A 27,997-nucleotide genomic window follows, 5' to 3' on the forward strand; every position below is an offset into this window, starting at 1 on the left:
GCTGAGAGGCGGCTATAATTGGCCGGGGTTAGAAGCGCGCGGGGCCCGCGTGGGCCAATCGATCCCGCGCCGCGGGGAGCCTGGACCCCCTCTTTCTTCCCGGGGTGCCTCCGGCGTCCTGGGCCAGCCGGGATCTTCGCGTCCTCATGTCCGGGGGCGGTGACGGCTGCTTTTTCCGTTCGGCTGCTGGTCCGATGGAAGAGCCTCCCGGGAAGCCCCTCAGCTGTGAGGAGAAGGAAAAGGTGCTGTAGTTGGGGGTGGGCACTGCGGGAAGGGCTTTCTTAGAACTCCGACCACCTTTCCCGGGATTTTTGGGATTTTTGGCCTGTTTACTTGGCCGTCCGAGGGCGGCTGTGACCTCTGACCTACGCTCTTTTCTGCACGGTGGGGAACAGGGAGTAAGTGTGAAAGAGCGCTTTGCTCACGTGGTGACATTTAAAGAATGATTGTTAATGCAGTAATGCATAAATACGCAACGTAAAACAATAAGTAAAGGCAAAGTCCCCTTTGACACCCCCCCACACACGCACACACTATTTTGATTTCTCCCACCCCACCCTTTTAAGTAAATCTCTTAACAGTCTGGAATCTGTCATCTTTTTTCGCTTGTGCTTGTGTGTGTGGTGGAGGGGTATGGTTGTATTCCCTAAACACTAGTAAGTAATATGTGTTTTTGGGGGAGGGGAAATGTTCACAAGTGGTATGAGCTAAATGATTCTGCAACTTCCGTTTTTTACTTCTCCATGTTTAACACTCATGTTAGTACATGTTTATCTACCTTTTTTCAAGTTCTGTATAGTATTAGTAGTATGGTAGTACCAGCTTTCTTTAGATATTATTCTGCTGAGATACTTTTAGATTGCTTCCAGCTTTTGCTTCTACAACAGTGTTCCTTCAACCATCTTTATACATGCCGTCTTGTACTCGTGCTGGTGGTGGTAGCTTGAATGTATCTTGTGGTGGCATTGTGCTAAAATCTTCGTTCTTATTAACTCCAGCCCACTTTATACCAGCCTGTCTTCGAGTGAGGGTGAGTTAGATGATTTACAAGTCAACATGATAATTCCCAGATATCAGTAAGGTTGGTGATAAATAGGACCCTGTGAGAAGCTGTCTAGCATAGAGGTTAAAAGCACAGTTGTCGAACCCAACTACATGAATTTGAATCATGCTATTTATAAACTGTGTGATCTTAGACAAATTGACCTTCCCAAAGCTAGCTCCTTGTTCAGGTCTGGGCTCAAATGGTAGTCCTCAGAAATGCTTCTCTGGCCACTTTATCTAAAATAGTCCATTCCTGTGGCCCAGGCACTCTCGCATCTCCCTGTTTAGGTGTTGATTGCTATCTGGAATCATCTTATCTGTTTGTTTTCTTGTTAATTATTTACATCCCTCTCTATATAAGCTTGACACAGTAGGTATCAGTTACTGTTCAAGGGGCAAGAAATACCTGGACCAAAAAACTCTAGCATCTGGAACAATGGCAAATAAGAGATTCATTTGTCAAATGAATAATGACGTCTCCTGTGACCTTCTAGGGTCTCACAGTAAGATGGGAGCATCAAAGAAGTAGACAGTACAGCGTAAGTACTTTGATGCAGGAGGCACAGCAGAGAGATGTGACCTCTAGTCAGGATTTGGAGAAGGGCTACCCCAGGAAAATGAAAATGTAAGCACAGACTTGACTACTCAGTAGGGATTAGCAAAGTGAGTCTGGAGGCAATTCCTCCTGTTGGTGAGGAAATGCAGTTATGCAAGGTGCTGAGATATTGGAGAGCTTGGTGCATTAAAAATCGAAAATGCTGTGCTCCTCCCTCTACCACTAAGGCACATTCTGAGCACTGCACTCATGTCTGAGAGGCTCTATATCCCTTCTCTGACTCCTCCTTTCCACCTGCTCATCATTGTTTGCTGTTTTTCTTCTTCCAGTTGAAGGAAAAATTAGCATTCTTGAAAAGGGAATACAGCAAGACACTGGCCCGCCTTCAGGTAAGTGAATCTTAATCTCTCAAATTGAGGGTATTACAGTGCAAACTATATAAAAACAGTTCTCCATAATAATAAAACTTCAAAAGTACTTAACTTCGTTTTCTTAAATTTGTTCCTTGGGCTGCTTTTGTTTTCTCTAGCGTGCCCAAAGAGCTGAAAAGGTTAAGAATTCTGTTAAGAAAACAGTGGAAGAGCAAGATTGCTTGCTCCAACAGGAAGTTTCCCCTCACCTTAACCGCTCAGGTAAAGCCAGCCCCTTCACCTATACTTGCTTTCATATTCATTTCCCAGCCATATTCAGCTGTGGTTATTTTCCTGTAGTCATAAGGTAAGGACTAGAAATACTCTTTAAAGTGTACCATTCGATGGCTCTTTGTATAGTTACAAGATTGTGCAACCTTCATCACTATCTAATTCCAGAACATTTTCATTACCCCAAAAAGAAACCCTGTACCTTTTCTACCCCTAACCCCCTGGCAACCACCAGTCTACTTTCTGTCTCTGTTGATTCACCATTTCACAGTCCTACGACAATGCTCAAGGGTTCAGATTTCTGTACCTCCTCACTAATACTTGTAGTTTTCCTTTTTAAAATTATAACCATTTTGGTGGATGTGAAATGGTATCTAATTGTGACTTTGCTTTGCATTTCCTAATTATTAATAATGTTGTATGCTTATTGGCCATTTTTATATCTTCTTTGAAGAAATGACTATTCAAGTCCTTTGCTAACATTTTAATTGTCTTTTTATTGTTGAACTGTAAGGGTTCTTCATGCATTCTAGCTATTAGACCCTTATCCAATACATGATTTGTAGTTATTTTCTCCCATTCTATGAGCAGTAATCTATTCTTTCAATTGGATTGTTTATTTAGTTGCTCTTTTACCCTCTCAACTTTCAGAAATTTTATTTATTGCCTCAATATTGGAGAGATATTTTTTTTTTAATTAAGTGTCTGTATATGCACAGAGAAAAAAAGTCCAACTGGGAATACTCTAAAAACAATTGTCATTTCTCATGTTAATAGATAATTCATAAAATTGGAAGCTGTTGAAATAGGAAAGTAATATTAAAATTATTTGAACCAAAAAAAGGTGTGAAATAAAAAATTAGGTGAGATAACGGGAGAAATGGAGAGATGTTGGTCAAAAGGTTCAGAGGACTGAGAACTCCCTGCCCAGCCCCACACCCACCAGCCACTCAGCCTGTGTCCTTGGCTATAAGGTGAGGCAGCTGACCTGGCATCACCCTTCCAGCGTCAGCCCACCTGAATGGGCCCCGGGCTGACCCCAAGAGGAAGTGGGGTTTACCTTGGGCTAGGGCCTGTCTGGAAGCCTCCACCACCTGTCTAGGACCAACTTCCTGCAGCATTCCCCCAGGACAGCCTAACCCCAGAGCTCTAGAAAGGACCAAAGCCTGCCATGGGGACACCTCAGCCTCCTCCAAGAAGCTCTCTCACCTTCCAGACCAGGACTGGGCCAGCTGAGCACCAACCCGTTCCCCCATTCACTTATGCAGAATGAATAAGTTCTGGAGGCAGTAGTTAATACTATTTTGTATACTTGAATTTTGCTAAGAGAGCTGATCTTAAATTTCTCACCGTGCACAAAAAAAAATGTTAACTGTGCAAAATGATGGATATTTTCATTAGTTTGACTATTGTGACATTTCACAGTGGATACCTGCTATCCAAACATCACAATGTAAAGCTTAAATATATACTTTTTTGTCAGTTATCTTCAAATAAAGAAAAAAACTAAGAGAAAAGATTATTATAATTAAGAATAATCTTTTAGTTTAAAATCACTGTTTTTCTAGCACAATTCTATTTGTTTAACATTTACTTTAAATTATTAGATTATTAAAAACCTGAGCTTTGATCTGCCTGAATGAAATATGATTGACTCATAAGTTACTATTAGGTAGTATAAAGTTGGAGTCCTTTGTTTCATTTTAAAAGGAAAATATTAATTACGTAATTTTTTTCTCCTCAGAACCTAAAAGTAAAGTATCTCCTTGTGACACATTACAAATCAACACCCATGTTGATGAAGAAACTGGAGAAAAGACATCTATCACACTTGACATTGAGCCTGAATCCTTTAGCCCTGAACATGGCCCAGTGGCAGGATTATGCACACAAAGAACAGCTGATATCCAAGAACATTTTCCCTATATGATCAATGGCCCTGATGGTGAGAAAAGGCAGCATGAGCTGCCAAGGAGAAGCAAGAAGCAGCAGAAAAGAACATTTATTTCACAGGAGAGAGACTCTTTTTTTGACACTGATTCCCTCACACCCTTTGGAAAAAGACTAAAGGAGCAAGAAGAAATCAAGAGAGAAAATCCTAGGGCACCTAAAATGGACATAAGAACTGACCATTCAAGTCCTAACTCTGACATTCCAAATTCTCCAGCACCAATTACTGAAACAAATGCAGGGAGTGTGTTAATTCCACCAACTGCCAAACGACAAAGAAGTGTGGGTGTGCTCTCAAGAGGAAGTAGTTTCCCCAGGGCTACTTTGCTTCCTTTGTGTACTTCATCAGGTAGCAGTAGTGGTCAGCACCTTGAACAGAAGCTGCCTGAAGGGAACTTTGAACCTACTACTCACTGTTTCAAAAGCAGTAGCCCCGCTTTACCTGTAAACCTGGAGGCACAAGACAAAAGCATGACTGTCTTTACAAGTAACCCAGAAGTAAACAGAGCTGCTATAAGGGCAAGTGGCCAACTGCCTAGAAGTCCTAACTCAGAGGCAGACAATTCATGTCCTATAAATGAACTCACTCATGATCACTTACTGGCAAATGAAAACCAAAACTTAAAAGAACAAAAGGACACAGAGAAGTCTTTAAAATTTCCCCATAATGCTCTCAGTGGTCGAAATGAAAGTGTAGAGGAAAATGACATTCTAAGTCAGTCCAAGAGTCTTAGCCTAGAAGTAATTTCTCCTATTTCTACAGAAAATCAAACACATTCTTGCACAATGCTTGAAGGCCTATTTCCTGCAGAATATTATGTTATAACAACACGACACATGTCCAATTGCCAAAGGAAAATAGCCCTGGAGGCTGTAATTCAAAGTCATTTGGATATCAAAAAGAAAGGATTTGAAAATAAAAATAAGGAAGCTTCTAAAAATTTAAATCTTCCCAATGAGGAAACCAACCAAAGTGGAATTAGGATGTCTGACACATGCATAGGACCACCAAGTTCAAGAAGTCCTCAGACACTTCCGTCCTTAAGTGAAGTCAACTCTTCCGCTGGGCCCACTAAAGATGACTTTTCTAGGAAGGTGGTTGTCCAGCCAGGTGGTAGAAGACAGCGAGGGAAAAGGAAGTCAATCTGCCCCCCTGTATTGGACGATCATGAAGTACTTTTGCCAACTTCTGGGACATCAGGTGTTAATAGGTCTAAGGAAGAAGTTGCCTTGTATAAAGATCAAAAAGAAAAGGCAATCATTCATGGTAAGAAGAGCATTAAAGATAAGTCAAGGTGTGGATGATGATGATCATGATGGTGGTTAACAGTGTATGCCAGGCACTTTCTGAATTACAGATACTCACTGAATCATCACAACAGCTCTTCCTGATTTAGAATCTATTTTTATCCTCACTTTACAGGTGACCAAACTAAGGCACAAGGGGATTAAAGTGACTTTAATTAAGGTGACAGAGCCAAGATTCAAACTGGCAGTGTGGTGCCAGAGTTCACTAACGTGATTCAAAATGTCAACACTGAAAGTATATTTGATATCTACATAAAATTAGTATTTATTCAGGTGTAACAGTCTTTATCCATGGGGAGAAGCTTTGTAACTAATATAGGAAGTCTTTTTGAAGTAAAGGCAATAAATTGTCAATGTCAGAGTTCACTTAACAGACCCTCTTAGGAATGATTGTGTGATTAGATGTAATAGGTTTGAGCAAAAGATGGAAAATAGAAGTGACATGTTAACAATTTAAAACTTCTATTCATTTACTCAGGAGTGAATGAAAAACTAGACTTTACTCTGGTTTTATACTAGAGATAGCAAACTTTCTATAAAGGGCCATATAATAAATATAGTCTGTGTTGTGTTATAGCTACTCAAGTACAGTGTATAAATAGCCTTAGACAGTTTGTAAATGTGACTGTTCCAATAAGACTTTGCTTACAAAATCAGGCAGCCAGCTGAATGCAGGCTTTGGTTTATGAGCTGCATTTAATTAATTAAAAAATAATCATTGTATGACTTTTTATCACCTTAAGCCAATAAGAATACAAAGGAATCAGAAAGTAGGACAATTTAGTAATGAACTAGAGACAGTCTTTTGTATACTCTGAAATAACCTGCAGCTATGTTAAATTTTTCTTGAGATGATCTTCCCATTATGTAAAATTAACCGTTTTAAATTAAGTGAATGGTTCAGTGGCATTTAGCGTATAAACAAGATTCTGCAACCATGACCACATTTAGCTCCAAAACATTTTCTTCACTCCAAAAAGAAACACCATGTGCATTAGCAGTTGTTCCCCATTTCCTCTCCTAGCTCCTGGCAAACATTAATCTGTTTACTTTCTCTGTGGATTTACTTGTTTGGGATATTTCATATTAATGGAGTTATATAATAGGTGACCTATTGTGTCTGGCTGCTTTCACTTGCTTTTGAGATACATCCACGTTGTAGCATATATCAGTACTTCATTCTTTTGTTATGGCTGAGTGATATTCCACAATGTATATATACCACAATTTATCCACTTATTAGGTGATGGATGCAGGGACATTTTAAATGGTATAGAATCACAGTCATTTCAAGAGTAGTAAATTAAAATTACTCTTTGAAAAGGGGACTAAGTTTTCTTCAGTGAGATGAGCCAGCATTTGGTAGACGATACTCTGGTATCTGTTGGGATCATAGTTTTAGAGCAGGAAGGACTTTGGAGACTTTTAGTCCAGTTCCCTTCTGAGGAATGAGGGCAAATGAAGTGAACTGACTTGCCCAAGGTGGCCCAGCTCATTAGTGGCAGAGGTGGAACTAGACCTCCATCTCCCTTCTCCCAGCTAATGCTGTCTGTCAGCACCATTGTATTTTTGGTATTGCAGAGAGAGAGCTGCTGTTAACCACCAACCTGTGACCGATTTTTGAACCATTCACGTAGGTTTTGGAGTCATGGTTGGGTAGAGTAAGGAACGTTTTGGACTTTAGAAGCTCACTCTTTATTGGGTACTGGGTATTTGTTATCGTTGTTGCTTTCTGTTTTAGGAAAAGAAAGTTATCGTCAGAAAGAGGACTGCCTTTCTCCCAGTAACAGTCCTTATTTAGCTGTGGATGGTGATGCCTTCCATGCTCCAGTTCATAAGAATGAAATGCTGAATGTAAAGCAGTTGTCATCTTTTCTCAAAATCACAGACTTTGAGTTACCTGATGAAGATTTTGGACCTCTTAAGCTTGAAAAACCCAAGTCCTCCTCAGAAAAGCCAGTTGAGCTTTTTGGATCAAAAACACACGGAGAGAGGCATCTTAAAGAGGGAAATGGTATTGTCTTGGAGGAACTGGCTCCTAAACAAATTGATAAAGAAATGGAGAGCTTGGAAGAAGAAATTGTTCTACCAAAAAAAGCACACCTTAAAATGCCAACCCTAAAAAGCCAGCCTCAGAAGAAGGGCCTTTCTTCATCCATATTGCTTTTCACTCCTTTAAATACTGTTGTACCTGATGATGCTGACAGACAGATAGTAGATATGTGCTCACCTGCTTTCCCTATTTTAGGCACTACTCCAGCTTTTGACTCCCAAGCACACTGTGAAAAAGGGTCTGCAGAGATTAATGGACCAACTTGCTCTATACCCCATCTTGCTCACCTGGAAGACAGTAGTCATAAACAATTTAGCAGTTGGACCAACCCACCCAAATTGGATAGCAGCCTGTGTGTTTCCAATAGGAAAGGACAGCCTTCCCGTGACTCTGATTCTGGTCCCCAGGCAACACCTCTACCCACTGACTCATTCACTTTCAAAGACCATCAGCCTTGTGGAAATTCATGTGTGGAACTGAGGAAACATTCTACTGAACAGGTGCAGTCCACTTTGTGAAGTGTTCTCTGAAGGAAGGCAGGATCACTGACTATGAGTAGCTTGGCTTCCTTGCAAAGTTGGCTTCTGAGCATCTAAGAATGGTTTAATGTGTTTTTTATATGACTTCACTGTAAACGTTAAGTTCCTCTGGGGGAAATTAAGGTTAATTTAGAAATAAAATTTTAAATATGGAGGATCCTATTCTCTTTGTCAGCAATGAAGAAGTGGCATTTGGGACTTTGCTACCGTTACCAGAGACATTAAAACATACAAAGCAGACATTTTGATGAAAGAGAGAAGCAGGTAGACATCATCTATAAAATGTAGATTAACGGTGTACCTTTTGTTTCCACAGACTGAACTAGCAGACCTTCCTGTCTGTGATAGCCTAACCTGCAACCTACAATTGGTTTCAAAGTTAAAGGTCAGAAGACTGTTCCCTTATAATGTGTCTTATGTCTTCATGTGAAAATTATAATGATTTGATAGGAAAACTGAGAAGAATTTGATCATGTAGATTCTCATTCTTAATAAATTTGGTGAAGTAGATTCAGAAAAACATTTGAGTTTTGTTTTTTACAGCATTTGCCTATATTTATATTTTGAGATCTTCTCCAGAAGAAATTTATATGTCAAACTATGGCCAAGAATAGCCTAGGCTAAGTAACTCGACTTCATACCTAAATTTAAATCAGGCATGTTGAGAGTGAAGGATCATTCCTGACTCTCTTACCCTACTGGTATAATGTTTCTAGAAGAATCACAGTGATCTGTAAGCACATGGGTAGCAGTTCTAGATTCTGAGATAATGAATGGTTAATCTTTCATGTGCTATGTGATATATGTAGCTGAGAAATAGAGGCCATGATATTCTGTTAATGAAATGTCAGTAAATCCTGAGAAGTGGATCGGACCCGTGTCCTAAGTGTTAGTATGGTAGTTGAAGCAGCGAAGAGCACGGTTTCTTGAACTCCGCACTATTGCCACTCAGGGCTGGAAGATTCTCTGTCATGGAGGCCGGCTTGGGTACTGCAGGATGTTTGGTAGCAGCCTGAGCCAGGAGCGCCTCCTCCCCAGGTGTGACAACTGCCCCCCCAGGGGAGGTTTGAAAGTCACCCCCAGTTGAGAACTGGTGTAGGTGAAAAGCTTTAAGTCCTCATAAATTCTTTCTGCCAGTTAGTGGCCTTGTGACCTTGGGTATAAGTTACTTAGCCTTTGAGCCCCAGATTCCTTTTTCTATAAAAAATACATAGTAATTAATATATGTGTTGTTTCAAAGCTATTCTTGAATCAATTTTTATAAATTTCTTAAGGAATCAACCATTTCATTCATATTTGCAAAATTGTAGGTAAGAAGTTATTTTTTATTCCTATAGGAAATGATCAAATTCTTACAAATTTTCCTAATAAAAGAATAAAATTTTTGTGTACATGCAGGTAAGCCTTTCTCCCCCCCTTCTCCATTTCTAAAAGTATATTTTTCATACATCAAACAGATCTTTGCATTCTGTTGGTCTTCCATAAAAACTGGTTTTTGGTTGTATGTTAATTGGGTTTTTGTTTCCAGTTCATTTGTGTCTGCTTTATTTTTAATTGTTTCCTTTGGTTTTTCTTTGTGCTTATTTCATTGTTCTTTTTCTAACTTATTGAGCTGCTTGCTTGCTTTATTTTGATTTTTCTTGCTTTTTGATAAATGCCTTTGCAATTATAAATTTTTTTGGCAGTAACTGCTTTGGCCATACTCTTGTGTGTTGGCTACACACACAGTATGTGTTGTTCATTTAGAAACAGTGTGTTGCTTCAGTTTTGTTCCCTCTTCAGCCCATGTGGGTGGTTCATTGGGATGTTTCATTTCCAAATGGGTAAATTCTTATGGGCTAACTTATGATTAAATCTGAATCTGTTCCATTCTGGAACATTTTTAAATCTATCATAACACAAGTCTATGTGGGCAACTTTTTTAGTTAGATAAGACCCACAAAGCTCTTCATTTGACCTACATAGAACTTTAATTACATTTACTTGGTATTTCATCTTATCCTTGTAAACCCATCACTTTTCATATTCTTTTCTTAAAACAGACTCCCAAGTATCCCTTTACCATAACTGTTGTTGCCATTCTGTGTCAGAATCCCTCAGGTTCCTGTTCTGTGGATGTGAGTGCCATGTGGTGGGAAATAGCTGGTTTCCGAGAGCCATGTATTATAACTGCTTGTGAATATGTTGTTTCTCTTTGGAAACCTCTGGATACTTGGCAGTGGGAAAAAATTTATTCCTGGCACTTCACCGAGGTAAGTAAGAACCTTGGAGATGAAAGAGGTCTTTGCAATCAGTTGCATGGTAATATGGATGGGTAGCTTACCAAAAATGGAATCTACGACCATGCAAGACAAAACAAGAGAATGAGTTTTTTCCCAACATTTTATTATGAACAGTTTCAAAATACAGAAAAGTTGTACAGTGAGCACCCATATACCCATCATCTAGACTCTACAACTAATATTGTACTTTATTTGCTTTTTCAAATACTTGTCCAGAAATGGGTTTTTATGCTGGACCTGTTAGAGAAGCTTAGAATTTCATGTCTGTTCTGACTTATAAACTTGCTGGTATCTGTATTCTTTACCCCTCTCCAAAACATAATTTCTGCTTCTTTTCTATGTGTATTTTCTAATAGTCCTTATCCATCTTCATATGTATCTTAACATGGTTGCAGTTCTCGTATGCTTAAAATTTTTTAATCTGCCTTCACCATATAAACATTTTCCCTTATTTCTACATAATTTTTCATAACTTATTTATTTTGAAAATTACTTATTTTTTCCCCAGCTTTGCTGAGGTATAACTGACAAAACTGTAATATATTTAAAGTGTGCAGTGCGATGCTTTGATAAACATGCATTGTGAAAGGATTCCCACAATCAAGCTAATTAACATGTCAGTCACCTCATGGTCACTTTTTTGTTTTTTGGTAAAAATGCTTGTTCTTTAGTCTGTCCACTGCTTCTAGCACTGTGCTTTTTACATAGTGTACTTGGTAAATTTTTTTTTTTTCAGATTTCCTATTTTTATTCTATCACTTTTTGTTATTTTTGTGCTTCAAGGAATGTTTCCATTTCATATAAATTGTCATATACATCTTGATATACACACTATAATTTTTACATATTCTTGATGAATTAACATGGTTATCATGAAAATATCCCTCTTTATCCCTGATAATGTTCTGAAATCTACTTTTTCTGATATTAATATTGCCACTCCAGTTTTCTTTTAACATCTGTATATCTTTCTTTTTTTGTTGTTCAGTAAATATTTGTGTGAATAAACTCATTTTATTTATTTTTTATTTTTTTATTTCGATATCATTAATCTACAATTACATGAGCGACATGGTTATGAATAAACTCATTTTAAATGACTGCATGATGTTCCATCTGTTCACATGCCAGAATTTATTTAATTTTCCCCCTCTTGTTACAAGTATAGATTGCATCAAAAACTGCTATAATCAGCACTGTTTTGCATATAATTTATTTGGATTTACAGCTCATTAAAAGAGGATGTTTGCCGAAACTTCCCTCATTTGTTCAGATATTAGAAACTATCTTGGTACAGTGAGACTAGACAGAAATGTGACATATTATAGAAAATTTAGATTCATCAAAAATGAAACAATCAAATACAATTTGGGGCTGCTTTGTTTTACTTAGGTTCCAGTATTACAGATAGTTCCTGTGCCTGATGTCTGCAATCTGGTGTGTGTTGCTTTGGGAAATCTGGAAATCAGAGAGATCAGGTAGGTAATTCTCAAGGAGTAGTTTTTGCTTTTCCTTTATCAGCTTGTTTTAAATATGAGCTATAATCTAGGCTTGAGTCCTGAAAGCATTTAAATTTAGATCTAAAGAGAGATTTGTTTTTTAAAAAAAGCTTATCAGTTGAAGAGAAACTAAAGTTTCCATTTAAAATTTGAACCTAATCCTTTAATATTAAAGGCTTACTCTTCTCTACATTTTTCCTTATGTTTGGTTCAGAGCATTACTTTGTTCCTCTGATGGTGAAAGTGAAAAGCAAGTACTACTGAGTTCTGGAAATATAAAAGCTGTGCTTGGCCTGACAAAGAGGAGGCTAGTCAGTAGCAGTGGGACACTTTGTGATCAACAAGTAGAAGTCATGATGTTTGCAGAAGATGGAGGGTAAGAAAAGCTTTGGTGGGTTTTAACTATTAGATAAGGAGTGGTTTTATCACAGGGGTTCAAAGAAAGTTGAATCACTAGCCTCTTGTTTCTCTGTGCTATAAGATGTGGTATAGCAGGTTCAGCCTTGACACTGAGCTATAACAGTTTAGAGAGGGGGAAGCCAGATAGGGCAGAGAAGTCAGTGGAATGGAGAGACTTAGCAAATGTAGTTTGTTCTTCCTTCAGTCTTTGAAATCTCTGTGTGCCCCTTAACTATGACGAGTACACCTCAAGATCCTAGACCCTGTTTTTGTTCTACACACTTGGTTTCCATTGCTTCAGTACCATCTAGAGACCAACACTTTGCAAACATATTTCTAGCTCTGAGCTTTTTCTCAACCTCTAGACCTGAATTCCTGTTTATTAGACATCATGGATACCGCAAAGTCAACATGTTAAAAACTGAACTCAGAGCACCCTCTATGTCTATATATACTTGTTAACACTTTATTGTAATTATTTGTCTTTCCTAATAGGGCATATCTTGTTTATTCAATACCTGTTGCAGTGATCTAGGCAAAAGACAAATAATTACTTAAATTAGAGGGGTCTTAGGGAGATAAAGAGAAACAGACAGATTTGAGAAAGATGAGATGATTAAAATCATCAGGACCTGGTGATTAAACAGAGGGGCAGGAGATAAGGATAATACCCAGATTTCTAGGTTGGTCAGCTGGGTAGGTGGTGATACAGGTCATTGAGATAAGCATGAGGAAAGAAATGGGAAGTTCAAAAGAGAGAGTTGGTAAGTTTAAATTGGGTTTGATGAATTTAAGGTGTTTGCAGTATATCCAGGTAGATAATATGAAAGTAATACATGTTCTGGAGAATATAGCCAATGATTCTGTGACATCTACCTATACTGACAAATAGTAACTGCACTAGTCAGGGTGACAATTTGATAATATGGGTAATTGTTGAACCACTGTGTTACATACTTGAAACTAATATAAGATTGTATATCAGTTTTACTTCAATTAAAAAAAGAACATATGTTCATTATAGAAAGTTTGGAATACACGGTTTCTAGTTGAAATTTTTTTCTGATGTTAGTGTTTATTACTCATAATTTAATGATAAGTAGAAGAGCTGCTTAGGAACTGCTTTGGTATATAGGACTGATTTTAATACTGTTTTAAATGCAGAAGCAAAGAAAAACAGTTTTTGATGCCCCCTGAAGAAACTGTATTAACTTTTGCTGAGGTCCAAGGGATGCAGGAAGCTCTTCTTGGTACCACTATAATGAATAGCATTGTCATTTGGTAAGCTTTCACTCAAGGTCCTTGGTTTCCTTATCTTACTATGAGGATATACTTCTAGTTTCACAGGCTTGTTAAGATTGGTAAACAACTCTAAATGATTATATTTTTGTTTATTGTCAGATGCTATATACTTGTCTTAACAAAAACATTAATTCAGACAGTGAAAAAGATCCATCTGAGTAGACTATTTAAAAATAAATGAAATTTTATTTCTGTCAAAAATGTATGTTTTTGCCTCTGGTTAATGGTGGAGTGGCTTCAATCAGACCAACTCCCCTACCTCAAGTAACTAAACTCTGGACAAAATATGAAAAAAACTATCTGAAGGCACTGGAAAGTGAGAAAGAAGAAAGATAGTTGAGAGGGTTTGACACTGAGAAGAAGGAAATGTCACTGCATGATTTCCTGTCTTTCTGGCTTTCATGAGCAGGCTGCAGTCTGCACACTGGGTGACTAAAAGCCTGATAGAAAACCTATCATACTGGCTTAAAGAACCAAAGACAGAGTAAGAGTGACCATAGCAGCTAGAAAGTAAAGGAGAAAAATCCCAAAAAGTAGAGACCCAAAGAAGGAGCCCTAACTCAGGCTGTGAGCTCTACCTAAATATCTGTCTCATCTTTAAACTGCATGTGCACAGGGCAGCCTGGGTAAGGCAAAAAAGGCCAAAGTATCTTCAGCATTTGAAATTTGAGTTTAGCTAAGTTGACTGTTTACAAGAAAAAATAAAAATCAGTATTCTTCAGAGAAAACTAACAGAATACAGAGTTTATTAATAATAATGTCTAGAATACAACCCAAAATACTAGATAGTAAAAGAGTGATTACAGGATCCAAATTAACAAATTTGTGATAGAGAAACTGAGGTTGAGGAGTCCCCAACCACCTCTCTTTCCTGACCACAGTGAGAACCATACCGGCCATAGATAGTCACAAGTATAATTTGTATTAGGAATGTGGATTGATTTTTTTTTTTTTCTCAGAACCCTTCTCTGTTAGCTGTCTCTTTGGGGCCAAAATAGGTCTTGTAAGAGGAATTATGATGCTAGTGTCCCTCCCGTCCTACCTATTCTGCATTGTTCAACTCTAATCCTCTGGTAATAAACTAGGAAAATGTGGCCTTCAAAAGAAACTTTGTCCCCTCCCCTCACCAGAGAGCCTCTGAAATTAGACTATGGGCTAATCTGCCAAGAGACTCTGTTTTCTAAGGTCTTGCTGTCCTGAGCAGCAGGTTTCCACTTCTGGCACTTAACTCAGGGCTTTTGCTTGGAGACCCTATTTAAGGAAGGTGTACTTTATACAAGTTGTGTTTTCTTCCTGCTATTTCTATAATCCGAATCTTCATTATTTGGTTCCTAGACTATTGATATAATGTGGTAATTGGTCTCCTTGCCACCAGTCAGTATTCAGCCTCTAGGTTATCTTTTATACTGTCACCTAATAAACACTCTTCCTCCCAGCTCCACCCTCTCCCCTTGGAAATAAAAGCTTCAGTGTGGCCCATGTTTGCTTTTCTTCAGCTTCCATTTCCACAGCGCTTTATTACAAACATCCCTCCAGCTATTCCATACTCCTTGGCTCCCTTTTTCCTTCCCATTCCTCAGTGCCTGCTTTTTCTAATAGTAGTCTTTTGCCGTTTCACATATAATGGATCACAATGGAATTTGAGGTTAGGTGGGGGGCCTTGATGCCTAGTTTCTCAGTATAAGTTTAAGGTCTAAACTTAAGGAGTATCTTCAGTCCCACAGCTGCCTTGATTTCTGTCATACCACCTCAGCCTTATTGACATTTCTCTCTCTGAATTCATATTGCACTTACTTTTAACTTAGCATATGCTCATTTGTATTATGAAAATCCTTGAACGTAGGTACCATGTCTCATATCTGTTCTCAATAGCTGCCTTTGTTCCTCATTCAGGCAGTTACTCAAAATCTATGGATCTTACTTTGTATCAAAAGCTATCATTTAATGTTTGGGCTCTATATAACTTTATTTTTACATATAGTAGTTGTTCACCTTTCCTTTTGAACACCTGATACGTTAAGACATCTAAAGCTATTTATGTTATGCCCAATATTTGAGTGGCCCTCTGGAAGTTACTGCTGAAGGTCTAAATATCTAATCTAATCTAAATAACTAATATAATCAAGCTTCTAATAACTGAGCACCCATCTTTCAATCATGTAATAGATATTTGAGCTACTTATGTACCATTTTCTGTGAGAAGCAGATATGAATCCTGGTACCAAGCCACGTAAGATCTAGTAGGTAAATAACTTTGCTTTATGATTCAAAGTGTATGATTTACAGTTCACACAAGGTCAAAGCGATGGAGATTTGGACAGAATGCTTTGAGATTTGGGGTAAGAGCAATTACCAAAATCAAAACATGTACTGACCTCTCTCTGTATGGGGTAAACCTATTCTCGTGTCCTTTATGTAAGGAAAACCTTGCATATGCACATGAGAACTTAGTTTTCCTTCGACTTTTTTGAACATATGAAAGTTTGGAAGTATTTGTTGAATACTGTGTCATACTCTATTGCAGTACATATTAAATAAAAAGTGAGATGTACAGACAGTACTATAGGGAATTGGAGGAGAGGAGAGTTCTATGGCCTGGTGTAGACAGGAAGGAGTGAGAGAATCTAAATTGAGCTCATACAGCTGGGAGGAAGTGGGCACCATCCAGGCCCAAAGGAAGCGATGGGCATTGGTCAATACGAGGATGAGAATTAATAATGAGGGCATTAGAAGGGATAGCTAGAACAGACGTAAAGAGCCAGGAACATGCACGGTACGTGGTAAGGAGAGAGGGAGGATTTCACGTAAGGGAGCAATGAGTCATACAGTACTGCAGCTGGCTCATGAGGGCCGAACACCATGAAAAGAACTTGGGTTTTATCTTGTGGCTAATGAGGGAGCCAACTGAAAGTTTTTCATCAGTAGAGTCACCCGACAGAGCAGTGATCAATGTTACAAATCCTCAATAAAACTAAGCAGTGATTCCAAAAAACTTTCTTTTCTTTATATTCACCTTCTCTCCTCTCTTTTTTCCATTTTTTATCCCATCTTAGTCTTCCCTTCTTCCTCCATTATCTTGGTCTAGCTCTAGCATAAACATACCTTATAGAGACATAATTATAAATCTGTTTTAGGTATAGTCTCTCACCTAACCAAATTTGGTTTCCTGACTATTGTCTTCCATGGAAAATTTAAACCTAATGAGAAGTGTGACAAAATCATAATGATCAAGCTATACCATGTGCCTAATTTCAGAACCAAGTAGAATGAGACCATGGGAAATTTTTCCCATGTAGTTGGAGACATTTACATAGTGGCATAGCAGATTCACTCTTAAGGCTAAACTATCAAATTAAAGTATTGGCAAGTTAACCTATAGTTCTATTTTTAGCTAAATCTAACTGAACAAAACTAAGATACTGTGTCCCTTAGTTTTTCCCTTGTTCACCTCCTGAAGGATGCTGTGATAAATAAGCGAATATTATGTGAAAACCAGTTTGCTGGAAAAATGTTATCAGTTTGTTTATTTTTGGTGTCTAAGGAATTTAAAAACTGGTCAACTCCTGAAAAAGATGCACATTGGTGATTCCTACCATGCTTCGGTCTGTCACAAAGCCTATTCTGAAATGGTGAGTAACCACCTGCTTACACCACTGTGCCTGCTTCCTATGTTGCTGTTGTTCTTACTGAGTGAGAGCAGTAACTTAGTAAGTACGGAGTAACTGACCCTCCCAATTGCCTGTTTTTTTTTTTTCAAAATTGGATAGCAGTGTTTGTTCTTCCTTGAAATTTATGGATGAAAATAAGTGTTGGTACAATATGATTGCTTGGTAAATTTTCTTGTGGTATGACTTAAGGGCAGACATTTGTTTCTAGCTATGGGTTTATACTGTGAAATAGTATGCCTGTTATCAGACTTGGCTCCCATCCACATTGCCGTAAATGATTTGTGATGTGAATGACTACCCTTAAGGAGGATAATTAAATGGCCTAGACATGTTTTTCTCTTAGGCTTCAGTGTTCTTGGTAGCCATTGTTTTAGTATACTTGGCCTGCAGTCTAGTTTTGACATCTGCACAGGTTGAAGGCTGTTGTTCAAGAGTCTGGAAAACTGATTGAATATCCACCTTTGAGCCGCCAGCAGAAGCGGGAGCAGCCAGCTCAGCCCCATGTGGAGACTGACTGGCCTGGCCTCAGTGGGAGCCCCACAAACATCAGCATGTAGAGGCGCTGAGCACAAATGATGCCTCTTTCCCTAGCCTAGCAGTATCTGTGGGAATGCACTCAAAAGTTGTGAGACCTTAGATAATCTTTCACATTTTCTGGAGGCTAACTTTTTTCATCCTAAAGTAAGAGGGTTGAATTTGTTTCTGGAATTATCAGTTCTGTCCACTAGCCATTTATTTAAATAATTTTATATATTTGCTATTATAACATTAATACTTATTTGGTGTTAAAACACTAAACACAGAAATGTGTAAGACAGTAGGTAAAAGTTCCCCATGAAGCTAGACTCCAGAAAGACTAGTTAATAGTTGAGTGTGGGAATTGGCAAACTTTTTCTATAAAGGGCCAGATAGTAAATATTTTCAACTTTGCAGGCCACATGGTCTCTATTGCAGCTACTCTGCTCTGCTACCGTAACACAAAATCTGCTATAGGTGATATGGAAACAGATCGGGGTGGCTGTGTTCCAATAAAACTTTTTGGATAGTAAAACTTTCTGAAACTTAAATTTCATATAGTTTTCACAGGTCACAAAATATTTTTCCTTCCTTTTCCAACCATTTCAAAAGGTAGAAACCATTCTTAGCTTGTGGGCCATGCAAAAACGAGCACTGAGCCAGATTTGTCCTTGGGCCATAGTTTGCCAGCCCCTAGTCTATTCCTGACTTCCAGTCGTTTTCTAATTATAAAAGCAGTTCATTCTTATTATTAGAATTCAGCCATTCTAGAAATGTTGAAAGGAGAAATGAATGTTGTTAATCCTAAGATGGCCCTATAATTAATTTCCCCCATTTTAGCCCCAAAGATAATTATTTTCAACATATACATATATGTGTGTATGTATATCTGTGTGACATGACATATCTTTATACACAATAATGTCATTATTAGATCATGCTGTTTTAAAGCTGAAATGTCTATGACACATTTTCCTACAGAAACAACCATCAGTGACTCTTGCTGTATAAATATTTTGGTCACTCTTATACTATGAACTTTTTTTTGGTCACTCTCTGTAAATATAATTAATAAACTATTTTTTGGTCACTCTTACTCTATAAATACAAACAATAGGCTATTGCAGACTGGCCTGAAAATCCAGTCACACAGCTTACAAATTGTGACTTACAAAAATCCAGTCACAATCCAACTTACAAACTTGTTTTTCTGGGAAAATGTGTTACGAATTTTCAAAACCCAACTCAAAAATTAACATTCTTAGTTTGTGGACTCCCTCCATGTGTTTATATGCCCACTTTCCCAATGCCAGCATTTCCCCAAATGAATGGCATGAGACGTTAGTAGTATGTATGGTGGAGGAAATCGATTTATCAGGCCCCACTGTAGGTTCACATCAGCACGGACTGGCTGAAAAAATCACAAGGGCCTCTGCTAGAGAAGCCAGAAGTCCAGCTCAGTGATAATCTCAGCCATTTCCTGCCAGAAAAAAGTGACCAGTGATTACGTTCTGGGTATTTGAGAACCTATTAATCATTACTGGAGTTCTTCAGTTTGGTCTTTACCAACCTTTTCTTTTTCCCAGCATACTCTTGATCATTTACTTGGTTATTAATTTTTCTCCTAAATTAGGGGCTCCTGTTTGTTGTTCTGAGTCATCCTTGTGCCAAAGGGAGTGAGCTGTTGGGAAGCCCTGTGTTTCAGCTGATTGTGATTAACCCTAAGACGACCCTGGGCATGGGTGTGATGCTCTACTGTCTTCCTCAGGGGCAGGCTGGAAGGCAAGTGTGCGACTGCTGTTCAATGAGTGTGACAGTTTGAGAGGCACTTACGCAAATCTGGAAACAAGATATTTTCATGTCACTAGATGACTGGAAACATGAAATGCCATATAAACCATAATAAACAAGTAGGATGAAGTATGAAGTTCAGTAGATCTGAGTTGAATCCTAAGATTCCCCGCATCCTGATCCCCAGAAGTATGGGGTTGGATTGGTATTTTATGTGTAGTCAAACCCTGTTTTTTCCCATAATGAAAACAGTTTCAAAACAAACAGTAATTAATGTTCTCTGCAAAACATTTATAATTTATATTGTTTTTATTTTAACTTTTTTTTTCTACATTTCCAATATGCTTGTACTATTTTGTTGTTGTTTTTGTTATCATTAATCTACAATTACATGAAGAACATTATGTTTACTAAGCTCTCCCCTTCACCAAGTCCGCCCGCACAAACCCCATTACTGTCACTGTCCATCAGCGTAAGATGTTGTAGAATCACTACTTGTCTTCTCTGTGTTGCACAGCCCTCCCCTTCCCCCACCCTCCACATTATACATGCATAATACCCCCTTTCTTCTTCCCCACCCTTATCCCTCCCTACCCTCCCATTCTCCCCAGTCCCTTTCCCTTTGGTAACTGTTAGTCCGTTCTTGGGTTCTGTGATTCTGCTGCTGTTTTGTTTCTTCAGTTTTTCTTTGTTCTTATACTCCTCAGATGAGTGAAATCATTTGGTATTTCTCTTTCTCCGCTTGGCTTATTTCACTGAGCATAATACTCTCCAGCTCCATCCATGTTGCTGCAAATGGTAGGATTTTTCCTCTTCTTATGGCTGAGTAGTATTCCATTGTGTATATGTACCACATCTTCTTTATCCATTCATCTATCGATAGACATTTAGGTTGCTTCCAATTCTTGGCTATTGTAAATAGCGCTGCGATAAACATAGGGGTGCATCTGTCTTTCTCAAACTTGATTGCTGCGTTCTTAGGGTAAATTCCTAGGAGTGGAATTCCTGGGTCAAATGGTAGGTCTGTTTTGAGCATTTTGATGAACCTCCATACTGCTTTCCACAATGGTTGAACTAATTTACATTCCCACCAGCAGTGTAGGAGGGTTCCCCTTTCTCCACAGCCTCGCCAACATTTGTTGTTGTTTGTCTTTTGGATGGCAGCTATCCTTACTGGTGTGAGGTGATACCTCATTGTAGTTTTAATTTGCATTTCTCTGATAATTAGCGATGTGGAGCATCTTTTCATGTGTCTGTTGGCCATCCAGATTTCTTCTTTGGAGAACTGTCTGTTCAGCTCCTCTGCCCATTTTTTAATTGGATTATTTGCATTTTGTTTGTTGAGGTGCATGAGCTCTTTATATATTTTGGATGTCAAGCCTTTATTGGATCTGTCATTTACGAATATATTTTCCAATACTGTAGGGTACCTTTTTGTTCTATTGATGGTGTCCTTTGCTGTACAGAAGCTTTTCAGCTTGATGTAGTCCCACTTGTTCATTTTTCTTTTGTTTTCCTTGCCCGGGGAGATATATTCATGAAGAAGTCGCTAATGTTTATGTCCATGAGATTTTTGCCTACTTTTTTTTCTAAAAGTTTTATGGTTTCATGACTTACATTCAAGTCTTTGATCCATTTTGAATTTACTTTTGTGTATGGGGTTAGACAGTGATCCGGTTTCATTCTCTTACATGTAGCTGTCCAGTTTTGCCAGCACCATCTGTTGAAGGGGCTGTCATTTCCCCATTGTATGTCCATGGCTCCTTTATCGTATATTAATTGACCATATATGTTTGGGTTAATGTCTGGAGTCTCTAATCTGTTCCACTGGTCTGTGGCTCTGTTCTTGTGCCAGTACCAAATTGTCTTGATTACTATGGCTTTGTAGTAGAGTTTGAAGTTGGGGAGTGAGATCCCCCCCCACTTTATTCTTCTTTCTCAGGATTGCTTTGGCTATTCAGGGTCTTTGGTGTTTCTATATGAATTTTTGAACTATTTGTTCCAGTTCCCATTGAAGAATGTTGTTGGTAATTTGATAGGGATTGCATCAAATCTGTATATTGCTTTGAGCAGGATGGCCATTTTGACGATATAAATTCTTCCTAGCCAAGAGCATGGGATGAGTTTCCATTTGTTAGTGTCCTCTTTAATTTCTCTGAAGAGTGTCTTATAGTTTTCAGGGTATAGGTCTTTCACATCTTTGGTTAGGTTTATTCCTAGGTATTTTATTCTTTTTGATGCAATTGTGAATGGAGTTGTTTTCCTGATATCTCTTTCTATTGGTTCATTGTTAGTGTATGGGAAAGCCACAGATTTCTGTGTGTCAATTTTGTATTGTGCAACTTTGCTGAATTCCATTATCAGTTCTAGTAGTTTTAGAATGGAGTCTTTAGAGTTTTTTATGTACAATATCATGTCATCTGCAAATAGTGACAGTTTAACTTCTTTACCAATCTGGATTCCTTGTATTTCTTTGTTTTGTCTGATTGCCATGGCTAGGACCTCCAGTACTATGTTAAATAACAGTTGGGAGAGTGGGCATCCCTGTCTTGTTCCCGATCTCAGAGGAAAAGCTTTCAGCTTCTCGCTGTGCAGTATGATGTTAGCTGTGGGTTTATCATATATGGCCTTTATTATGTTGAGGTATTTGCCCTCTATACCCATTTTGCTGAGAGTTTTTATCATGAAAGGATGTTGGATTTTGTCAAATGCTTTTTCAGCATCTATGAAGATAATCATGTGGTTTTTGTTCTTCTTTTTGTTTATGTGGTGGATGATGTTGGTGGATTTTCGAATGTTGTACCATCCTTGCATCCCTGGGATGAGTCCCACTCGGTCGTGGTGTATGATTCTTTTGATATATTTTTGAATTCGGTTTGCTAATATTTTATTGAGTATTTTTGCATCCACATTCATCAGGGATATTGGTCTGTAATTTTCTTTTTTGGTGGGGTCTTTGCCTGGTTTTGGTATTAGGGTGATGTTGGCCTCATAGAATGAGTTTGGGAGTATTCCCTCCTCTTCTATTTTTTGGAAAACTTTAAGGAGAATGGGTATTATGTCTTCTCTGTATGTCTGATAAAATTCCGAGGTAAATCCATCTGGCCCTGGGGATTTTTTCTTGGGTAGTTTTTTGATTACCGTTTCAATTTCTTTGCTCGTAATTGGTTTGTTTAACTTTTGTGTTTCTTCCTTGGTCAGTCTTGGAAGGTTGTATTTTTCTAGGAAGTTGTCATTTCTTCTAGGTTTTCCAGCTTGTTAGCATATAGGTTTTCATAGTAGTCTTTAATAATTCTTTGTATTTCTGTGGAGTCTGTCGTGATTTTTCCATTCTCGTTAGACTATTCATTTGGGATTGTTCTTCCTTCTTTAAGTATGCCTGGATTGCTTTCCTCTTAAGACTGCTTTCGCTGCATCCCACAGAAGTTGGGGCTTTGTTTTTGTGTTGTTGTCATTTATTGCCATATATTCCTTGATCTCTATTTTAATTTGTTCATCGATCCATTGATTATTTCGGAGCATGCTGTCAAGCCTCCATGTGTTTGTGAGTCTTTTTGTTTTCTTTGTACAGTTTATTTCTAGTTTTATACCTTTGTGGTCTGAAAAGTTGGTTGGTAGAATTTCAGTCTTTTTGAATTTACTGAGGCTCTTTTTGTGGCCTAGTATGTGGTCTATTCTGGAGAATGTTCCATGTGCACTTGAGAAGAATGTGTATCCTGTTGCTTTTGGATGTAGAGTTCTGTAGATGTCTATTAGGTCCATCTGTTCTAGTGTGTTGTTCAGTGCCTCTGTGTCCTTACTTATTTTCTGTCTGGTGGATCTGTCCTTTGGAGTGAGTGGTGTGTTGAAGTCTCCTAGAATGAATGCATTGCATTCTATTTCCTCCTTTAGTTCTGTTAGTATTTGTTTCACATATGTTGGTGCTCCTGTGTTGGGTGCATATATATTTATAATGATTATATCCTCTTGTTGGACTGACCTCTTTATCATTATGTAGTGTCCTTCTTTATCTCTTGTTACTTTCTTTGTTTTGAAGTCTATTTTGTCTGATATTAGTACTGCAATACCTGCTTTTTTCTCCCTATTGTTTGCATGAAATATCTTTTTCCATTCCTTGACTTTTAGTCTGTGCATGTCTTTGGGTTTGAGGTGAGTCTCTTGTAAGCAGCATATAGATGGGTCTTGCTTTTTTATCCATTCTATTACTCTGTGCCTTTTGATTGGTGCCTTCAGTCCATTTACATTTAGGGTGATTATTGAAATGTATGTACTTATTGCTGTTGCAGGCTTTAGGTTTGTGGTTATCAAAGGTTCAAGGTTAGTTTCTTTAGTATCTTACTGTCTAACTTAACTCGCTTATTGAGCTATTATAAACACAGTCTGATGATTCTTTATTTCTTTCCCTTCTTATTCCTCCTCCTCCATTCTTTCTATGTTGGTTGTTTTATTCTGTCCTCTTTTGTGTTTTCTTTAACTGCTTTTGTGCGTAGTTGATTTTATTTTTTCCTTTAGTTAGTATTTGGTTGGTCTGCTTTCTTTGCTGTGATTTTATGTTCTCTGGTGACATCTGTTTAGTCTTAGGAGTGCTCCCGTCTAAAATAGTCCCTCTAAAATACCCTGTAGAGGTGGTTTGTGGGAGGCAAATTCCCTCAACTTTTGCTTGTCTGGGAATTGTTTAATCCCTCCTTCATATTTAAATGATAATCATGCTGGATACAGTATTCTTGGTTCGAAGCCCTCCTGTTTCATTGCATTAAGTATATCATGCCATTTTTTTCTGGCCTCTAAGGTTTCTGTTGAGAAGTCTGATGATAGCCTGATGGGTTTTTCTTTGTAGGTGACCTTTTTCTTCTCTCTAGCTGCCTTTAAAATTCTGTCCCTGTCCTTGATCTTTGCCATTTTAATTATTATGTGTCTTGGTGTTTTCCTCCTTGGGTCCCTTCTCTTGGGAGTTCTGTGTACTTCTGTGGTCTGATCGATTATTTCCTCCCCCAGTTTGGGGAAGTTTTCAGCCATTATTTCTTCAAAGATACTTTCTGTCCCTTTTTCTCTCTCTTCTTCTTCTGGTACCCCTATATTGCAGATATAGTTCCTTTTGTGGTCACACAGTTCTCTTAATATTCTTTCATTCCTGGAGATCCTTTTATCTCTCTCTGCATCAGCTTTTATGCGTTCCTGTTCTCTGGTTTCTATTCCGTCAATGGCCTCCTGCATCTTATCCATTCTGCTTATAAATCCTTCCAGAGATTGTTTCATTTCTGTCATCTCCCTTTGGACGTCATCCTTTAGCTCTTGTATATTTCTCTGCAGCTCTGTCAGCGTGGTTATGACCTTTATTTTGAATTCTTTTTCAGGAAGACTGGTTAGGTCTATCTCCTTCTCCGGGGTTGACTCTGTGATTTTGGTCTGTATCAAATTCTCCTGCCTTTTCACGGCAATAGAGGTAGTTTGCAGAGCTGGTGTGTGTGATGGCTGGGAGAACGTCCCTTCTTGTTGGTTTGTGGCCTTCCTCTCCTGGGAGAACAGTGACCTCTAGTGGCTTGTGCTGGGCAGCTGTGCACAGACGGGGCCTCTGATTCTTACCTGGCCACTATGGAGTTTAGCTCCACGGTTGCGGTGGGCGTGACCTGCCTCATGGCAGAGCCGTGTTGGAGGGGAAACAGCCAGGAGGCTGTTTATCTCAGTGAGGGGCCTCTGAGCTGCACTGCTGCCCAGGGGATTAGGGCGCCCATTGTTCCCTGGGATTCCCAGCTGCTGAGCTAAGTGTCCCGCGATGCTTCCATCCAGCCGTGGGGTCACTGTCCCTTTAAGACTTTCAAAAAGCTCTTGCTTTTCTTTGTCCCAGGGGCACCGGCTGCAGGGACCCACTCACAGGTCTTACTGTCCTGTTTCCCTAGTTTCCAGCACCACAAGCACGCACTGTGTGCCTGTGCTCTGGTGCGGATGGCTAGGGCTGCTATTTAGCAGTCCTGAGCTCCCTCTCCCTCCCTGCTCTGACTCCTCTCCTCCCACTGGGAGCTGCGGTGAGGGACGCTTGAGTCCCACCGGGCCACGGCTTGTATCTCACCCCCTTTGCAAGGCGCTGGGTTCTTGCAGGTGTGGATGTAATCTGGCTGTGGTCCTGTGTCTTCTGATCTCTCTTTTAGGAAGAGTTGTATTTGTTGTATTTTCAAAAATATATATGGTTTAGGGAGGAGATTTTTTTTTTTTTTTACATAACTATTTTTATTTTAACTTTTTTTTTTCTACATTTCCAATATGCGTGTACTGTTTTTTTTGTTGTTATCATTAACTAAATTAAAATTTAAAATGTACTTTAAGAAGACATCTTTACTTGGAATTTGGCTGAGCCTCTATCATTTGCTAGTTGATATTTATTGATAAATTTGTTGACTGATGAGGAGATCTATTTATCAGTGACACAGTTGTGGCATCCTGAGAGTTTTCTGAGCTATATTGAGCTCAGGAGTAGTATTAGGTCAACTGAGCAACATCTGAAATGTCATTCCTAAAGACTGCATTTATTAATTCACAAAATCTAGCTTTAACAACTCGCACGAACAAGGAACCGTAAGAGGTACATGTTTCTATGTTTCTTAGGACCTTGTACACAGCTTGGGGGATCAATGCTTATTCTAAAAAACAGTCCCTCCTTGTGCACTTAGCCAGGTGTGGCATTTCTGCCAACGTTCTTAGTGCATCAGGAACCTCATTATGGCCATCTGCAATGTGTGCTTTCATATAGAATTTGTTTTCTTGGACATGAAGAGAGACTCATAGTCATTGGCCCAGAAATTGAGGAGAAAGATAGCTGTTTGGTCAAGCATTTCCTTTGATCATTTTTCAAATCCATTTGTTTAGCACACCTTGAAAGCCTGTTTGGTGCCAATCTGTAGGAAGCACTACTGTTTCTAATCTCATGGATTTGAAGAGAAAATTAGAGACTAATGCTCGTACATGAATTTCCATGAGGCAGGCAGTTTTGAAGCACAAGGGACAGGGGGATACTTTCCTTGACAGTGGAGGGGTGGGGAGAGACTGTCAGGGAAACCTTGATGGAGTTTCAAAAGAGGAGTCAGGAGTCAGCTACACAAATTTGGTGGCAGCCAGGGTTAAAACATACCATTCGGTTCACTCAGAATATTCACCGAGGGCTGGCGGTGTACGCATTCTGTGGGTGCTGGTGGTGTGGCTATAAGGAGTAACAACCGCCAGTTTGTATTCAGCTCTTCCTGTGTGTTAGGCACTGTGCTAAGCTTTTTAGCTGAACCATTTCATTAAACTTCACAGGATGCAGGGAATTTGAGCCTCCATGAAAACTTTTTAGCTGAACCATTTAATTAAACTTCATAAGCACCTATAACGTGGGTGCTTATGTCATCATATCCCTGTTTTACTGATTTAGTTAAATAACCTGTCCAGGGTCACACAGCTCTTACTCTTAGAATTCAAACCTAGGGAGCTGACTACAGTGCCCCTGTCTTAAGAAAACAACCAGATTTCTGCTCTGTAGTGTTTACATTTTGGCGAGAGAGATACCTACCGATCATGGAAGTAGGATAACCTCACACAGTGGAAAGTGCTGTGAAGATGAAAGCAGGGAATGTGATCATGAGGGGTAGAATGTATGCGTGTGGTACCCTAGGTAGGTGAGTGTGACGTTTCTGCAGAGGGAACAGGCCTGAATGATGACAAAAACCCGGCCATGCGAAGACTGGGGTTAGTGTTTGCCAAGGTGAGGGAAAGGCCGCTAATTTGAAGAGTGGAAGGGAGGCCCCTCTGAGCTGGGGTGCACGTGGGACAAGATGCCCCAAAGAGATAGGAGTGTAAGTGTGGTGATGTCCAAAACCACTGCACTAGCCAGCACGCCTACAACAGCAGATTCAGGTGTTCATATTTACAGGTATTTTTTTCCTTAGTGTTGCTCTGGGGAGCATGGTTTTGGCTTAATTAAAATTTTTTGACATGTCAGTTGAATTGTTTCTTCTCTGCTTGCTTATTAGGTTCCTGGAAGGTGACGTAAAAGATAATTTTGCAGTAGCAGTATTGACTTCTGGAACAATCGCCATTTGGGACTTACTTCTAGGTCATTGCACTGCTGTCCTCACACCTGTCTCTGGCCAAAGTTGGTCTTTCGTTAAATGGTCAGGTACAGATTCTCATTTGCTGGCTGGACAAAAAGATGGAAATATATTTATATTCCGCCACTAAGAAGTTAAGATGAAAACACATGTGTTCTGGATATATTTGTCTGAATGACATTTAAAATAATTACTTGTATTCCTTGAACATTCATTTTTTATTGTGATGGTGGTGGCACTACTGATCTGGAATGTTCATTTATACTTTGGGGAGAAAATTTTAGGTTGATTTTTATAATTCATTTGCACATTTGCTTTTAAAGGTGTACGTACAGCTTCAAATGTTAATAAATATTTATTTTGATACA

At 38.9% G+C, this 27,997-nt stretch overlaps 1 protein-coding gene across 7 annotated transcripts; it reads left to right on the top strand.

Moving 5' to 3' along the window:
• Positions 1-6: 6 nt before the first annotated feature.
• On the top strand, positions 7-27,997 carry PALB2 (partner and localizer of BRCA2). Of its 7 annotated transcripts, none has more exons than XM_073215404.1 (13): positions 7-242; positions 1,930-1,989; positions 2,130-2,232; positions 3,986-5,486; positions 7,251-8,052; positions 8,408-8,476; positions 10,182-10,343; positions 11,766-11,851; positions 12,087-12,248; positions 13,436-13,552; positions 17,115-17,202; positions 19,391-19,539; positions 27,552-27,997. In XM_073215404.1, the coding sequence occupies exons 1-13, from the start codon at positions 147-149 to the stop codon at positions 27,757-27,759; spliced, it is 3,603 nt and encodes a 1,200-aa protein (XP_073071505.1). In that variant the 5' UTR covers positions 7-146; the 3' UTR covers positions 27,760-27,997. The 7 variants fall into 7 exon arrangements, with proteins under 7 accessions (XP_073071505.1, XP_036848289.2, XP_036848292.2 ...); XM_036992394.2 differs by having other exon boundaries at positions 3,986-5,458; positions 7,241-8,052; XM_036992397.2 differs by lacking the exon at positions 19,391-19,539 and having other exon boundaries at positions 3,986-5,458; positions 7,241-8,052.

This window comes from Manis javanica, chromosome 10 (assembly GCF_040802235.1).
Source record: "Manis javanica isolate MJ-LG chromosome 10, MJ_LKY, whole genome shotgun sequence".
Classification (NCBI taxonomy): Eukaryota; Metazoa; Chordata; class Mammalia; order Pholidota; family Manidae; genus Manis; species Manis javanica.

Excerpts from the sequence above, each read along its gene's own strand:
- PALB2 (XM_073215404.1), top strand. The coding sequence starts at position 147 with ATGTCCGGGGGCGGTGACGGCTGCTTTTTCCGTTCGGCTGCTGGTCCG. Across the intron at positions 8,477-10,181 it reads AATTGGTTTCAAAGTTAAAG|AATCCCTCAGGTTCCTGTTC; the intron begins GTCAGAAGACTG and ends ATTCTGTGTCAG. Across the intron at positions 11,852-12,086 it reads CTGGAAATCAGAGAGATCAG|AGCATTACTTTGTTCCTCTG; the intron begins GTAGGTAATTCT and ends TGTTTGGTTCAG.